The sequence below is a fragment of the Bombina bombina genome, chromosome 6, assembly GCF_027579735.1.
Source record: "Bombina bombina isolate aBomBom1 chromosome 6, aBomBom1.pri, whole genome shotgun sequence".
Classification (NCBI taxonomy): domain Eukaryota; kingdom Metazoa; phylum Chordata; class Amphibia; order Anura; family Bombinatoridae; genus Bombina; species Bombina bombina.
In genome coordinates, this window is record NC_069504.1 from 55,501,956 (window position 1) to 55,519,429 (window position 17,474).

Consider the following 17,474-nt stretch of genomic DNA (forward strand, 5'->3'; position numbering starts at 1 on the left):
ATCAATAATAGGTCTTAAAGTACCGTCTTTGTTAGTAACAAAAAATATCCCAGCCCCAGCAGGAGAGGTACTGGGTCTGATAAACCCCTTTTTAAGGTTGTCATCAATATAGTTCTTTAAGTGTTCCAACTCTGGTTTAGAGAGCGGATAAATGTGACCATACGGGATGGAAACCCCCGGTAATAGGTCAATCGGGCAATCATAAGCCCTGTGAGGAGGGAGGACCTCAGCATCCTTTTTGTCAAACACATCGGAATACTCTGCGTACTGAGTGGGCAGGATATTAGCAGAAGTATTACATAGAATAGATACATCAGTATTTGACAAGGATGTACTTATTTTAGGAAAGGTTAGGCGGAGATTATCCCAATCTATAGTAGGTTTGTACATACATAACCATTCCATACCTAATATGATGTCAAAGATAGGGGATGTAATAACATCAAATATACAAGATTTAGTTACTGAGTTATTAATAGTTACCTGAATAGGATCAGTTTGATGTAATACAGGCCCTGAAGCAAGTAAAGACCCATCAATAACCTTCACCGAGACTGGATTGCTTTTACACACAAAAGGTATTTTATTGGATTTCACAAAACCTAGATGGATAAAGTTTCTACATGAGCCTGTATCTATGAGTGCTTCAGTGGTTGTCTGGTAGTGGTCCCACTGTAAAAGAATTGGGACAGTGATGTAAGCATTTTTAATTGTCTTAATTACGTAAGAGGTATGTGTTGTTAACAACCTACCCTTCTTAGTTTTAGCTAGTATAGGGCAGTCCTTCACTTCATGGGCTGGGGAAGCACAGTACATGCAAAGGCATTGCATTTTTCTTCTGGCTTTTTCCTGAGGGGTGAGTGGTCCCTTCATAAACCCGATATCCATGGGTTGGGCACTATCCTTCACCTGGTAAGTTGGAGTTGGGAGATATCCTTTGGAGCTCGTAGCTTTTTCGTTCCTCCTTTCCCTGAGGCGTCTATCAATATTAATTGTAAGTGTGAAAAATTCCTCCAGGGAGTCAGGGATACCAATGCGGGATAATTCATCTTTAATTTCTTTGCTTAACCCCAAACGAAATTGTGTCTTAAGGGACACCTCGTTCCATCCTGAGTCACGTGCAGAAATCTTGAAGAGGGTGATATAATTTTCCACTGGATTTTTCTTTTGTTTCAGGGCCTTTAAGGTATTTTCGGCAGAAACCTGTTTGAAGGGGTCATCATAAAGTACTGCCATCTGGTTGAAAAAACTTGAAAGAGATCCTAAGACAGGGTCTTGGTTCTCATAGAATGAGTCAGCCCAAGCCCTGGGCTCACCCCTTAGATAAGAAATGGCCGTTAAGACTCTGACCCTTTCTGTGGGGTATGTACGTGGTTTTAGGTCAAATAACAATAAACAGGAATTCCTGAATTCTCTGAAGTGGGCTCTGTCTCCAGAGAATTTCTCAGGAGGGGAGACCAAGGGCTCAGGTGTTTGTTCTGAGGGGCTCGGCTTAGGGGCCAATACCTCTCGTAGACAGGCTTTTAGGGCCTGGTTTTCTACTTGTAGCTCATGAAAGGAACCTGACAAGGCATCGAGCCTATCAGACAATACTTGAACTCTTTCACCAATTGGATCCTGTTCCATGGTGAGATTAAATTATGGTGATATTCTGTTTTAATGAAAACTTCGGCCAAAACAAACCCTTAATGAATCTCTTATTTGGCTGCTTTATTATGTAATAATTTGTAAGGTACTGTTTAAATATGTCAATGACAACAGTAATCCTATGAGATTGATAAGGGTTTTGTTGTTGGCTAAGTATTCCAGTAAAGGATTTTAAAGTAATACCTAGTACTTTTATATATGCCAAGGCGTTATAGTTGAGTAATGAAATATTGGATATATCACACAAACTATAATGTGGCAAATGTAACAGGTGAATATATAAGGTAAACTGTATAATGAGGAAACTTGATAGTTAAGACGATAATTCACAGTATAAGAAATTGGAGTAGATAAAGTTAATCAGACCTGTGAGTAATGTTCCGGAGTAGATAAGTTCCCCTTGTTTCGTTTAGTATATTTAACTCTGTATGGAACCGTGAGTTAAAACAAACAGTAGCGTGGAGAGCCGGTTAGAGCTGACAGGCAGGGAGAGATGCAGAGGTCTGCCTCTGATGACGTCACGGCTATCGAGTGCCGTTCTCACACAGGTTGTTTTAGGAAGATGTGAAGCAGCACCTGAAAAGATAATCCAGAAAGTATAGAATCTACTATACAGGTTAGTGAGCAACTTTAGAATTCCAAGTAAAAGTGTAGTATAGGATGATTTCCAAAAGAATTGAGCATAAAACTCTGTAGCGGTCTGAGTACACAGCAATGAGCATTAGAACTCAATAAAGCAGCACTGATTCTTAGTGGGTGGTGCCTTAAATAGGCAAAAGGCTTAAAGGGACAGAGAGGTCACGTTTAACCCTTACAACGTCAGAGAGTGTCGTACAATCGGTTTTAAAGATATTAATTGAGATATCTTTGTGTAATCCCTGCACCACTGATTCAGCATACAGAGCTGAAGAGGTCGCATGTGAAAACAAGCAAAGGGGATCGCGTCCGATGCAGCAGTCATAAGACCTAGAATTTCCATGCATAAGGCTACCGAAGGGAATGATTGAGACTGAAGGTTTCGACAAGCTGAGATCAATTTTAGACGTCTCTTGTCTGTCAGAGACAGAGTCACTGGACACTGAATCTATCTGGGAAACCTAAAAAGGTTACCCTTGTCTGAGGAATCAATGAACTTTTCGGTAAATTGATCCTCCAACCATGATCTTGAAGAAACACACAAGCTCGATTCGTATGAGATTCTGCTAAATGTGAGACTGAGCAAGTACCAAGATATCGTCCGAAATAAGGAAATACCACAATACCCCTGTTCTCTGATTACAGACAGAAGGGCACCGGAGAACCTTTGTAAAAATTCTTGGAGCTGTTGCTAGGCCAAATGGCAGTAGCCACAAACTGGTAATGCTTGTCTAGGAAAGAGGAATCTCAGAACTGATAGTGATCTGGATGAATCGGAATATGCAGATATGCATCCTGTAAATCTATTGTGGACATATAATGCCCTTGATGAACAAAAGGCAGGATAGTCCTTATAGTTACCATTTTGAATGTTGGTATCCTTACATAACGATTCAATATTTTTAGATCCAGAACTGGTCTGAAGGAATTCTCCCTTCTTTGGTACAATGAAGAGGATTTGAATAAAACCCCCAGCCCCTGTTCCAGAACTGGAACTGGCATAATTACTCCAGCCAACTCTAGATCTGAAACACATTTCAGAGAATGCTTGAGGCCTTCGCGTGGATTTACTGGGACACGGGAAAGAAAAAAATCCTTTGCAGGAGGCCTTATCTTGAAGCCAATTCTGTACCCTTCTGAAACAATGTTCTGAATCCAAAGATTGTGAATTGAAATTGATCCAAATTTCTTTGAAAAATTGTAATCTGCCCCCCTACCAGCTGGGCTGAAAGAGGGCCGCACCTTCATGTGGACTTGGGAGCTGGCTTTGGTTTTCTAAAAGGCATGGATTTATTCCAGACTGGAGATGGTTTCCAAACTGATACCGCTCCTGTGGGTGAAGGATCAGGCTTTTGTTCCTTATTGTGACGAAAGGAACGAAAACGATTATTAGACCTGAATTTACCTTTAGATTTTTTATCCTGTGGTAAAAAGTTCCTTTCCCTCCAGTAACAGTTGAGATATATAGAATCCAAGCTGAGAACCAAATATTTATTACCCTGGAAAGAAAGGGAAAGCAAAGTTGACTAGAAGACATATCAGCATTCCAAGTTTTAAAGCCATAAAGCTCTTCTAGCTAAAATAGCTAGGAGACATATACCTGACATCAACTCTAATGATATCAAAGATGGCATCACAAATAAAGTTATTAGCATGTTGAAGAAGATTAACAATGCTATGAGAATTATGATCTGTTACTTGTTGCGCTAAAGCTTCTAGCCAAAAAAGTTGAAGCTGCAGCAACATCCGCTAAAGATATAGCAGGTCCTAAGAAGATTACCTGAACATAAGTAAGCTTTTTCTTAGAAAGGAATTCAATTTTCCTATCTAAAGGATCCTTAAAAGAAGTACTATCTGCCGTAGGAATAGTAGTACGTTTAGCAAGAGTAGAGACCAGCCCCATCAACCTTAGGGATTTTGTCCCAAAAACTCTAATCTGTCAGATGGCACAGGAGTATAATTGCTTAAAACGTTTAGAGGAGTAAATGAATTACCCAAATTATTCCATTCCCTGGAGATTACTTCAGAAATAGCATCAGGACAGGAAAAACTTCTGGAATAACTATAGGAGATTTAAAAACCTTATTTAAACGTTTAGATTTAGTATCAAGAGGACCAGAATCCTCTATTTCTAATGCAATTAAGACTGCTTTTAAGCAAAGAACGAATAAATTCCATTTTGAATAAATATGAAGATTTATCGCATCAACCTCTGAAACAGAATCCTCTGAACCAGAGGAATCATTATCAGAATGATGATGTTCATTTAAAAATTCATCTGAAAAATGAGAAGTTTTAAAAGACCTTTTACGGTTACTAGAAGGAGGAATAACAGACATAGCCTTCTTAATGGATTTAGACACAAAATCTCTTATGTTAACAGGAACACTAGTATTAGATGTTGATGGAACAGCAACAGGTAATGTAACACTTACTAAAGGAAAATATTATCTGCATTAACAAAGTTTGTCATGACATTCATTACAAACAACAGCTGGAGGAACAGATACCACAAGTTACAGCAGATACACTTAACTTGGTAGATCCAGCACCAGCAGCGATTTCCAGTAGTATCTTCTGACTCAGGGTCAATCTGGGACATCTTGCAATATGTAATAGAAAAAACAACATATAAAGCAAAATTGATCAAATTCCTTAAATGACAGTTTCAGAATGGGAAAAAATGCCAGTGAACAAGCTTCTAGCAACCAGAAGCAATAAATAATGAGACTTAAATAATGTGGAGACAATAGTGACGCCCCATATTTTTTAGCGCCAAAAAGACGGCCACATTATTTGGCGCCTAAATGCTTTTGGCGCCAAAAATGACGCCACATCCGAATGCCGACACTTTTGGCGCAAAAAAAGTCAAAAATGATGCAACTTCCGGCGACACGTATGGACGCCGGAAACAGAAAAAAAAAATTTGCGCCAAAAAAGTCTGCGCCAAGAATGACGCAATAAAATGAAGCATTTTTCAGCCCCCGCGAGCCTAACAGCCCACAGGGAAAAAGTCAAATTTTAAGGTAAGAAAAAAATGATTGATTCATATGCATTATCCCAAATATGAAACTGACTGTCTGAAATAAGGAACGTTGAACATCTTGAGTCAAGGCAAATAAATGTTTGAACACATATATTTAGAACTTTATAAAAAAGTGCCCAACCATAGCTTAGAGTGTCACAGAAATAAGACTTACTTACCCCAGGACACTCATCTACAAGTAGTAGAAAGCCAAACCAGTACTGAAACGAGAATCAGTAGAGGTAATGGGTATATATAAGAGTATATCGTCGATCTGAAAAGGGGAGGTAAGAGATGAATCTCTACGGACCGATAACAGAGAAACCTTATGAAATAGACCCCGTAGAAGGAGATCATTGAATTCAAATAGGCAATACTCTCCTCACATCCCTCTGACATTCACTGCACGCTGAGAGGAAAACCGGGCTCCAACCTGCTGCGGAGCGCATATCAACGTAGAATCTAGCACAAACTTACTATCACCACCTCCATAGGAGGCAAAGTTTGTAAAACTGATTTGTGGGTGTGGGTGAAGGGTGTATTTATAGGCATTTTGAGTTTGGGAAACTTTGCCCCCTCCTGGTAGGAATTATATCCCATACGTCACTAGCTCATGGACTCTTGCTAATTACATGAAAGAAAGAGTCGTTTAGGGTTTGAGGGAAAGAGTAGATATGAGAGAGAAGATAAGTAGGTTTGCTTGGCTAAGTGAAGGGCAGAAGTGTATGAACGAAGAATAAACTTATAGTGTATGAAATCAGGTTCAGAGTGAGTTTCCTCCAGACACACTCAGCAGTACGAAAGCATTTTGCAAATAGCGTGTATGCTGAGCATGCCAGGGCTGTAACTGACTGTGTGGTGTTTTGCGCAGCTGGGGAGGGGCAAGTGTGTCTAGTGCAGAGGAGAGAGTTTTGTTATAGTGGGCTCTAGCGAGATCAGGGCAGGTTATAGTGAAGTGTAAGGGAGGGAGATTTTGAATGATTGTTGAAAATTGGAGCGGTCCATAGCATGTGTATTTCTGCAGGTGCGGGATGGAGAAGTGGGTTTAGCTTTTGCATTAATATTATAGGTGACCAGGTGATGGTCTGAAATGGGGAAAAGGGCAAAAGGTGGTGGTCAGATATAGAGCAGAGGTAGGAAAATACCAGGTCGATGGAGTGTCCATCACGGGTGAGTCGGAGTAGGGTGGATTGTGAGAGACCGGAGGAGGATGTGAGTGAAAGAAGTTAAGAGGCAGCGGGGGCAGATGGTTTATCAATGGGAATGTTGAAGTCCCCAAGAATTAGGGTTGGTATATTTGAAGAGAGAAAGTGAGGAAGCCAGGGTGGCAAAGTTGTCAAAGAATTGGGAGGGTTGGTCCAGAAGGGCGATAGATGACTGCCACTTTGAGGAGAGAGGGGAGAACAGGCAAATACAGTGACTTCAAAGGAGAGAAGGAGAGCGATGGGATTGGAGGTAGGTATTGATAAGTGCAGGAGAGGAGAGCAGGATACCAACACCTCCGCCGATGTTTCCTCACCTTGCCTAGGGGTATGGCTAAAGTGAAGGCAACCATTGTGAGAGCAGCAATGGAAACAGTGTCAGAATGAGAAAACCAGGTTTCTGTAATTGCTAAAAGGGTGAAAGCATTTGATATAAATAGGTCGCGAATGGCTGTAAGTTTGGTTGCAGACAGAGCGAGAGTTCCATGTGCGCAGGTGAAAGGAGTGTGTGCGTGGTGGGATGCATTGGATGGAAATGAGGGTTATGTGTGTTGCTTTTATTAAAGTTTCTATAAGGAGTGCGTGATTGGGTAATGGTGGAAATGAGGGTGGGCCCAGGATTTGGAGAGATGTCACCTGATGCTAATAGCATCAAGATGGAAAGTAAGAGTAGGTGTGAGAATGAGATTTATAGCAGTGGGGCTATTTCTGGGAGGTGGTGATATAAATTTTAAAATAGAAAGTAGTTCATGAGAGCTAAGGTAAGGAGAAGAAAGGAGAGAGGGGCCGATATAAACTGTGTGTGGAGAAGGGTAAGGTATGAGCATGTGAGCATGCGCCTGTGGAATATACATGAGACTATTAAAAGGAAAAGCAGTCCTGAAAACATAGCAGAATATTAAGTGCAAAAGATTTTTGAATGAAAATATTTAGCTTGCCTCAAATCTTCCTCAAATCTTGTTAAATTCTTGTCTTATTCTCAGCCTTGCCACTTAAAGATGGTCACTTAGACAGATGGGAGCTTAGAGAGATGGAATACGCTGCAAATGTGGGAATTCACTGCCTGGCCACCAGGAAGAGGCAAAGCACCCCACAACAAAGCTTTAAATATCACTCCCACTTCCCTCTCGCCTAGGTAGCACAAATAGCCAACGAAAGGAAGAAGTAAGAAAGATGGTAGGGTAATAAGGTGTAAACTAGAACTGCTGCCAACTTTGAAACAAGGGTAGGTTTGTGGACTATCACCTATAAGAAAGAAAGGAATATCAGATAAGCATACATTACAGGTGGTGATAGTCCACAAAAATCCTTACTTATGGGAACTAATACCCAAGCTGTGGAGTCCACAAAGGAAACGGTGGGAAAGGAAGTAAAGGCAGGCACCTATTTACCAGGAACCACCGCCATGAAGAACCTGGCTTCCAAAATCTGCCCCCACCGAAGAAAAACAATCCTCAAGTGGAAAGTATGCAAACAAGCTACAATCTTGTAATTGAGCTTGCCTTATGCCTCAATCTTGAGGGGGAAATATAGACACAGAACAAGTGCAATGAACTGAAGTACATAAAGGCAACGACTGTACCACCTCTAAGAATCCTCCAAGGATTAGAATCAGCAAAATAACCCCCTGCCTCAACTTGCGGAACTAACATATTCTCCTCATAGATGATTTTGGTATAAGATGCAAGAAAGGAAACACACATTCCAGGGATAAATTGCATGGTTAGACAGGAAAACAGACAAAGTTCGCAAACTTCATTTTGTTGAGAAAAAACACCAAATGCTGGAGAACACGGAAGAGAGTTGAAAGTTTACAAACTCTCCTAGTAGAGGAAATAGCTATCAAACAAATCTGCTGAAGGCATAGACTGAATAACCATGAAGGAAAAGGATCAAAGAGAGATGTCCTATCCTCCTAGAACCCGGATTCTCCTGGGAAGAAAAAGGGTTTATAACAGGTCTGATATAAACCATAATGAGTGGGGAGAGGGAGGTGGAAAGAATAAAAGCTCTTGTGAGTGTTTTTGACCTCCTCCTAGTGGCAGGAAATATATCCCATGGTTATGGACGCCTATGGACTCTCTTTATCTTACAAAATAAATCAAATTTACCTCCTCTTAAGTATTCAATGTTGAAACTAAGCTAATTTCCATAATACCATAGTGAGGCATTGGCATGTGTACAAACAACATGACTTTAAACACTGCTGCCATACAGTGCTCAAGAGTTGTGCACACTTCTGAGCCTATCTCAGTATGCACTCATAGAAAGAAACTAAGCTTCCCTATAAGAATAACATGGGGAAAAGAGACAGATTTCATAAAATAAGTAGATTGGAAAGCATTTAATGAAAGAAATATAATGTATGCGCTTTCTGAATTATAAAAGTTTCATTTTGACTTTTATGTCCCTTTAAGGAGCCTTCCTGTAATTTTAGCTCACATATTGACCAGAATATTTGCAGAATCCAGGTTCAGATGTGAGAAATGTATATACTTGTCTAGCATACAAGGTCAATACTCAGACAGACATCATAGAGTATCACAGTAACCTGCTGGTTCATATTCAGCTAGGTACTCAGGTACTGCAACACCCACCTACCTAGGAAGGCTCAAGAGCAGCAATGCACTACGGGGAGCTAGCTGGTGATTGGTGGCTGCACATATATGCCTCTTCTTATTGGTTCACCTGTGTTCAGCTAACCCCTGTAGTGCATTCCTATTACATTCACAAAGGATACCAAGAGAATGAAACACATTTGAGCATAGAAGGTAAATGGAAATGTAGTTTAACACTGTATGCTCTGTCTGAATCACAAAACAAAATGTTTGCCTTTCATGTCCCTTTAGGTTGTACGGGACATTGCTAGGAACCCTGGGTTTACAATATGGCGGCACCCCTTACTTTATCATACCACCTGACATTACCTGGATGCTTTTTGGGACAGTGGCCCATCAATAATTTGTGTGGTCATGAAAGGAGGGTGCCACAGCATGAATTAGCAGAATCTATTATTGAGCTATTATCTATTATGACTTTTCAGAGAGGTGTTCACAAAGATATTTACAGAATCACAAAAATGGAGACAAAAAGTATTTTACTTGCCAGGTGTCTACCAAACTGGTTCATCATCTGGTTTTATAAGACCAAGACCTCAGAATTTGAACAGTCCAAATGTGTGGAACTTACCTAAGGGAGTTCTGCTTCCAGTCTGGCTCCCCGATTGCTTCAGTCTCAGTGTCCTCCAACTCCTTCTGCAGCAACTTCTTCTAGGCGCATGTGGCCGAGATTTAAAGGAGGACTCAAGTGTGGGAGTTCCTATAAAAGCTCACTCAGTCCATCACTCTGGGCTGAGTTATTGCCTTTCCTACCTTGTTCCTAGTTCCTGAAAGCTAAAGCTTACTTTCCTGATACATGTATATGCTTACCTTGTTCGAGAGACCAAGCATACTTACCTTGCACCTGCGTATGCTAACCTGCGCCTAGATTTAGAGTTCTGCGTCAGCCGTCAAAAGCAGCGTTAAGGGCTCCTAACACTGGTATTTAGAGTCAGTCAGGAAAGGGTCTAACGCTCACTTTCCAGCCGCGACTTTTCCATACCGCAGATCCCCTTACGCCAATTGCGTATCTTACCTTTTAATGGGATCTTCCTAACGCCGGTATTTAGAGTCTTGGCTGAAGTGAGCGTTAGAACTCTAACGACAAGACTCCAGCCACAGAAAAAAGTCAGGAGTTAAGAGCTTTATGGGCTAACACCGGTTTATAAAGCTCTTAACTACTGTGCTCTAAAGTACACTCACACACATAAACTACCTATGTACCCCTAAACCGAGGCCCCCCCCCCCACATCGCTGCCACTCTAATAAAAAATGTTAACCCCTAATCTGCCGACCGGACACCGCCGCAACCTACGTTATCCCTATGAACCCCTAATCTGCTGCCCCCAACGTCGCCGACACCTACATTATATTTATTAACCCCTAATCTGCCCCCCAACGTCGCTGCTACCTTACCTACACTTATTAACCCTAATCTTCCGACCGGACCTCGCCGCCACTATAATAAATGTATTAACCCCTAAACCACCCTCACTCCCCGCCTCGCAAACACTATAATACATTTTATTAACCCCTAATCTGTAGTATTAACCCCTAATCTGCCGACCGGACCTCACCGCTACTATAATAAATGTATTAACCCCTAAAGCTAAGTCTAACCCTAACCCTAACACCCCCCTAAGATAAATATAATTTAAATCTAACTAAATAAATTATTTCTTATTAAATAAATTAATCCTATTTAAAGCTAAATACTTACCTGTAAAATAAACCCTAATATAGCTACAATATAACAAAGAATTATATTGTAGCTATTTTAGGATTTATAATTATTTTACAGGCAACTTTGTATTTATTTTAACTAGGTACAATAGCTATTAAATAGTTATTAACTATTTAATAGCTACCTAGTTAAAATAATTACAAAATTACCTGTGAAATAAATCCTAACCTAAGTTACAATTAAACCTAACACTACACTATCAATAAATTAATTAAATAAACTACCTACAATTACCTACAATTAAATCAACTAAACTAAATTACAAAAAAAAACAAACACTAAATTAAAAAAAATTAAAAATATTACAAGAATTTTAAACTAATTACACCTACTCTAAGCCCCCTAAAAAAATAACAAAGCCCCCCAAAATAAAAAAATTCCCTACCCTATTCTAAAATAAAAAGTTAACAGCTCTATTACCTTACCAGCCCTTTATAAGCGCTTTTTGCGGGGCATGCCCTAAAGAAATCAGCTCTTTTGCCTGTAAAAAAAAAACATACAATACCCCTCCCAACATTACAACCCACCACCCACATACCCCTAATCTAACCCACCCAAACCCCCCCTTAAAAAACCTAACACTAAGCCCCTGAAGATCTCCCTACCTTTTATTCACCCAGCCGGATATCACCGATCCGTCCAGAAGAGGGTCCGAAGTCTTCATCCTATCTGGCAAGAAGAGGTCCTCCAGAGGGTCCAAAGTCTTCATCCAGGCGGCATCTTCTATCTTCTTCCATCCGGAGCGGAGCGGGTCCATCTTGAAGCAGCCGACGCGGGAGCCATCCTTCCTCACCGACGGACTAACGACGAATGAAGGTTCCTTTAAATGACGTCATCCAAGATGGCGTCCCTCGAATTCCGATTGGCTGATAGGATTCTATCAGCCAATCGGAATTAAGGTAGGAAAAATCTGATTGGCTGATTGAATCAGCCAATCAGATTGAAGTTCAATCCGATTGGCTGATTGGATCAGCCAATCAGATTGAGCTTGCATTCTATTGGCTGTTCCGATCAGCTAATAGAATGCGATCTCAATCTGATTGGCTGATCCAATCAGCCAATCGGATTGAACTTCAATCTGATTGGCTGATTCAATCAGCCAATCAGATTTTTCCTACCTTAATTCCGATTGGCTGATAGAATCCTATCAGCCAATCGGAATTCGAGGGACGCCATCTTGGATGACATCATTTAAAGGAACCTTCATTCGTCGTTAGTCCGTCGGTGAGGAAGGATGGCTCCACGTCGGCTGCTTCAAGATGGACCCGCTCCGCTCCGGATGGAAGAAGATAGAAGATGCCGCCTGGATGAAGACTTTGGACCCTCTGGAGGACCTCTTCTTGCCGGATAGGATGAAGACTTCGGACCCTCTTCTGGACGGATCGGTGATACACGGCTGGGTGAATACAAGGTAGGGAGATCTTCAGGGGCTTAGTGTTAGGTTTTTTAAGGGGGGTTTGGGTGGGTTAGATTAGGGGTATGTGGGTGGTGGGTTGTAATGTTGGGGGGGGTATTGTATGGGTTTTTTTACAGGCAAAAGAGCTGATTTCTTTGGGGCATGCCCCGCAAAAAGCCCTTGTAAGGGTTGGTAAGGTAATAGAGCTGTTAACTTTTTATTTTAGAATAGGGTAGGGAATTTTTTTATTTTGGGGGGCTTTGATATTTTTTTTAGGGGGCTTAGAGTAGGTGTAATTAGTTTAAAATTCTTGTAATCTTTTTTTATTTTTTGTAATTTACTGTTTGTTTTTTGTAATTTAGTGTTTGTTTTTTTGTAATTTAGTTTAGTTGATTTAATTGTAGGTAATTGTAGGTAGTTTATTTAATTAATTTATTGATAGTGTAGTGTTAGGTTTAATTGTAACTTAGGTTAGGATTTATTTTACAGGTAATTTTGTAATTATTTTAACTAGGTAGCTATTAAATAGTTAATAACTATTTAATAGTTATTGTACCTAGTTAAAATAAATACAAAAGTTGCCTGTAAAATAAATATAAATCCTAAAATAGCTACAATATAATTATTCGTTATATTGTAGCTATATTAGGGTTTATTTTACAGGTAAGTATTTAGCTTTAAATAGGATTAATTTATTTAATAAGAAATAATTTATTTCGTTAGATTTAAATTATATTTAATTTAGGGGGGTGTTAGGGTTAGGGTTAGACTTAGCTTTAGGGGTTAATACATTTATTATAGTAGCGGTGAGGTCCGGTCGGCAGATTAGGGGTTAATACTTGAAGTTAGGTGTCGGCGATGTTAGTGAGGGCAGATTAGGGGTTAATAAAATTTATTATAGGGTTTGCGAGGCGGGAGTGAGGCGGTTTAGGGGTTAATACATTTATTATAGTGGCGGCGATGTCCAGTCGGAAAATTAGGAGTTAATAAGTGTAGGTAAGGTAGCAGCGACGTTGGGGGGGCAGATTAGGGGTTAATAAATATAATGTAGGTGTCGGCGACTTTGGGGGCAGCAGATTAGGGGTTCATAGTGATAACGTAGGTTACGGCGGTGTCCGGAGCGGCAGATTAGGGGTTAATAATATAATCCAGGTATCAGCGATAGCGGAGGCAGCAGATTAGGGGTTAATAAGTGTAAGGTTAGGGGTGTTTAGACTAAGGGTTCATGTTAGGGTGTTAGGTGCAGACTTAGAAACTGTTTCCCCATAGGAAACAATGGGGCTGCGTTAGGAGCTGAACGCTGCTTTTTTGCAGGTGTTAGGTTTTTTTTCAGCTCAAACTGCCCCATTGTTTCCAATGGGGGAATAGTGCACGAGCACGTTTTTCAAGCTGGCCACTACCGTAAGCAATGCTGGTATTGAGAGTTGAAGTGGCGGTAAATTATGCTCTACGCTCCCTTTTTGGAGCCTAACGCAGCCCTTCAGAGAACTCTAAATACCAGCGTTATTTAAAAGGTGCGGGGGGGAAAAAACATGCGTAGCTAACGCACCCCTTTGGCCGCAAAACTCTAAATCTAGGTGTATGTTTCTAAAAGCCAAGCAGACTTGCCTGATACCTGTGTATGTTCATTTTGTTCCTGAAGCTGTGTCTGTTGTACCTATCTGGTATCCCGTGAAAGTCTCATCAACAGCACCTGCTGGGTATCCTGTGCCTGCTGAGAATCCTGTGTCTACTATACCAGTGATAGTACCTATCTGGTTTCCCATGACAGTCTCACCAACAGTACCCGCTGAGAATTCTGTGTCTGCTAAACCAGTGACAGCTTCCCTCAAGCCAGCTTTGCCTGCGGTACTAACCTGTTATTCCGTGACAGCCTCACCCTCTACTGCACAATTCAAGCACCAGTGTCTACTGGACTTGTTACTGCAACCTACTTAAGTATAATGAACTTTGTATTGGACTGCATATGGCCTATGTTCAAACTTGTGATTTCTGTGATCTTCAATAGGAACTATCAACTGTTCTTTTGCTTATCATTCAGTAAAGCTTTTAAATGACTTTTGTTGTTCAGTGTATGAGTTCAACACACTCTAACCTCCTCACACCAAAACGTTATTTTACCAACCTTATAATAAGTCGGTTATCACACCAAGTGAATTGGAATAGTTCTGAATTTCAAAACCCTGCAAAAAGCCATGGGAGACAGCCACGGTTTATGGGGATTCTCTTAGACTAAAATGGGGCAATATTGTGGGCCAGTTAAAGAGACATGAAGCCCAACATTTTTCTTTCACGATTCAGATAGAGAACACAATTTTAAAACAATCTCTAATTTACTTATATTATCAAATTCATTGTTCTTTTGTTATTCGTTGTTGAAGAGATATCCAGATAGGTAGCGTGCACATGTTTGGAGCACCACATGACAGAAAATAGTGCTGCCGTCTAGTGCTTTTGCTTATGTATGACATTGTTTCAAAACTGCTGCCATATAGTACTGCAGACACATGCACACTCCTGAACTTACCTACCTGCCTCAAAAAAGTAGATTTTTCTTTATTTTTATGTCTCTTTAAGGGTAGGTACAAGTGGCATTTTGATGGAAGCGCTAGCAAATCCCTCTTTCTTAAAGGGACACTAAACCCCAAAAAAATCACATTTACTTCTATTATTTATTTTGCTTTATTTTTGGATATCCTTAGGTGAAGAAAAAGCAATGCACATGGGTGAGCCAATCACATGAGGCTTCTAAGTGCAGCAACCAATCAGCAGCAACTGAGTCTATCTAGATATGCTTTACAGCAAAGAATATCAAGATAATAAAACAAATTAGATAATACTATACCATGAAAGATAATGGGTTTTATGTCCCTTTAAGTTTGCGTCCTTTCAAATGGTACTGTTCAGATGTAAGCTGTAGCAAACCATTGTACTGCATGGGTAACAAGCTTGAAAAAGGGTATAATCTAGTGCAAAAAATGTTTTTTAACCACATAGTTAATTATGGCATCGGCATGGCACCAGCGACACATACCTGCATCAAGCAAGACCTTGGCACAGTCTAGGTGTTCCCTGGCACAGGCCACATGCAGGGGGGTTCCAAAATGACAGTCATGAGCCTCCAGATTAGCACCAACTTCAATTAAGAGCTTCACACATTCCGATTTACCTAAAAATAAATTATAATATAAATTAAAATGGGAAGAGTAAGGCAGCTCTGTCTTTGTTGGTCCATAGGTACTGCTTTATTTCATCTACTCGCATTTTCTTATTTTACAAGGCTTGAGGCCCAAAATTTGTTTCATGCTGTCTTTCAAGGAGATTCTTTAACTAAAGTTTTTTTTTTTTTTTGTTCAAAACCTTTCAGCCTGTTAACTATTATATTTATATTGCAACCTTACTTATTACCAGAGACCATGGGCGTCCATGGAGGGGCATATGCCCCCCCTGGATTTTCCTCCCCACCTAGATTACAAACTGCATGGGAAAAAAAGACAATTGAATATCCTTTTATTTTTTTTCTTTCCTTTTAATTCCTCTCAATGTAGCTCTGAGGAAGAAATACAGTATTCTGGGAGTTACATAACATTATGGACTTTATAGTTCCCTATTTCCCTCTCAGTATTGTGCCATTGCAGTTCTAGGCTCTAAATCCCAGCATGTATTGTACAGTGGGTGGGGAGTGAGCTTCCCAGAAGGCAGAAAGTCCACTCCCACCACCTTTTTAACAGCAGTAAAGAATAAGGGATCTCATTAAAGTAGTCTTCCTACTCATATACTGGAATAGTTTGGCAGGGCAGTCTAATATTTTCTAATATATAATTTTCTGCTATCCAAAGCACAAATTATTTGCATAATTTAACATAAATATATTTAAAAATAATTTAAGCAATAAAAACATTTTTAATATTAGCTAATTTTGGCTTAATATTGGCTAAACTTTTAGCCGGCTGGTCAGTGAAATCAGCTGGGTGCTGCACCCGCTAAAAAGGTCCTGGGGAAAACACAGTGTGTGTATATATACATACAAATCTAAAAAAGGAGAAAATCCCAATGGGCAATATAAACAGGTATCTGCCTTACTTATATTCCGGATTCACCGAGTTTCAGCAATGTTCATAATATAAACTCTATATTCTATACTCAGTCCGTGATGCAATCAAGGAGATATGTTACTCATAGTCGATTGTCATGTGCCAAACTTTGCAGGAACCACCTAAATACATATATATATATATATATATATATATATATATATATATATATATATATATAAATGAAGTTCAGTACCCAACCATGGAATATGCCCCTTATCCGTCTGTAGTCAATCTTCCATGTTCTGTGCCCAACCGTATATGACAGATGAATGCAAGACACCTCTCTCACATAATCCCAACCGGAGGATATAAATGTTCCTATAAATTAACACACAGCCTTACCCGCTCCAGCCGACTTTCTCTGAGACAGGTACACAATGCTCACCCGGGCTCCTGCCCGTCCACCGACTGTGGATCGAGCCTTCAACTTGTGTACTTGATGACGTGAGTGACTAGAGCCACCCTTGCTTCCTAGTTTGCGGTCAGCCTGTGTGACATATTGTCCTCTCGACTTTCTGTCAATCCTGATGTACACTGGTGTAGTAGGCAATGGGCAAATAGTACGGCATATTCCACTGGGTAAAAAGCCGGCTCAAAGGTAATAATCCGGCACAAAAGTAGTAATCCACCATCTGGCTCCAAGTTTAGAATATATTTTTTTTTAAAAGTCAAAGGGTAACAGCAGAAAATCCCCCTGGTAATGCGGATCCGGGTCCGGGAGGCAGTGCAACACAAGTACTGGCAATTGGCAACAAATGTACAGCCAAAAAAAGAATGTTTAGCCAGAAACTTGATAAGATAAAAATGTATTTTTATTCCAAATTCATAAAATTAGAGAGGGATAATACCCCATAACAGAACAGGACTGACGCATTTCGGCTGGATCGCCGTACTCATAGTCCATAAAAAATCAGTTCCTATTCCAACCTTAAGAACCCTTTACTGTGTCCTGGTTGGTGGATACATAAATTGAAATTTAAAGATACAGGGGTATATCGTTATTATAAAAATGTCATTAGAATATATACATCATGTTCTCACCTAGGCAATAACATATGACTGGTAAAACATAGACAAATAGGTTATTATCATGACAATACACATAAAAGTGGTATGGAAAAGAATAAAAG

General features: G+C 40.1%; 1 protein-coding gene across 1 annotated transcript in view; it reads right to left on the bottom strand.

Moving 5' to 3' along the window:
- The window catches only part of ASB13 (ankyrin repeat and SOCS box containing 13), an 86,741-nt gene that overhangs the window by 33,764 nt on the left and 35,503 nt on the right, over positions 1-17,474 (bottom strand). Inside the window, exon 4 of the mRNA XM_053716406.1 lies at positions 15,282-15,416. Coding sequence (XP_053572381.1) covers positions 15,282-15,416 — 135 coding nt within the window. The remainder of the gene's footprint in view (positions 1-15,281; positions 15,417-17,474) is intronic.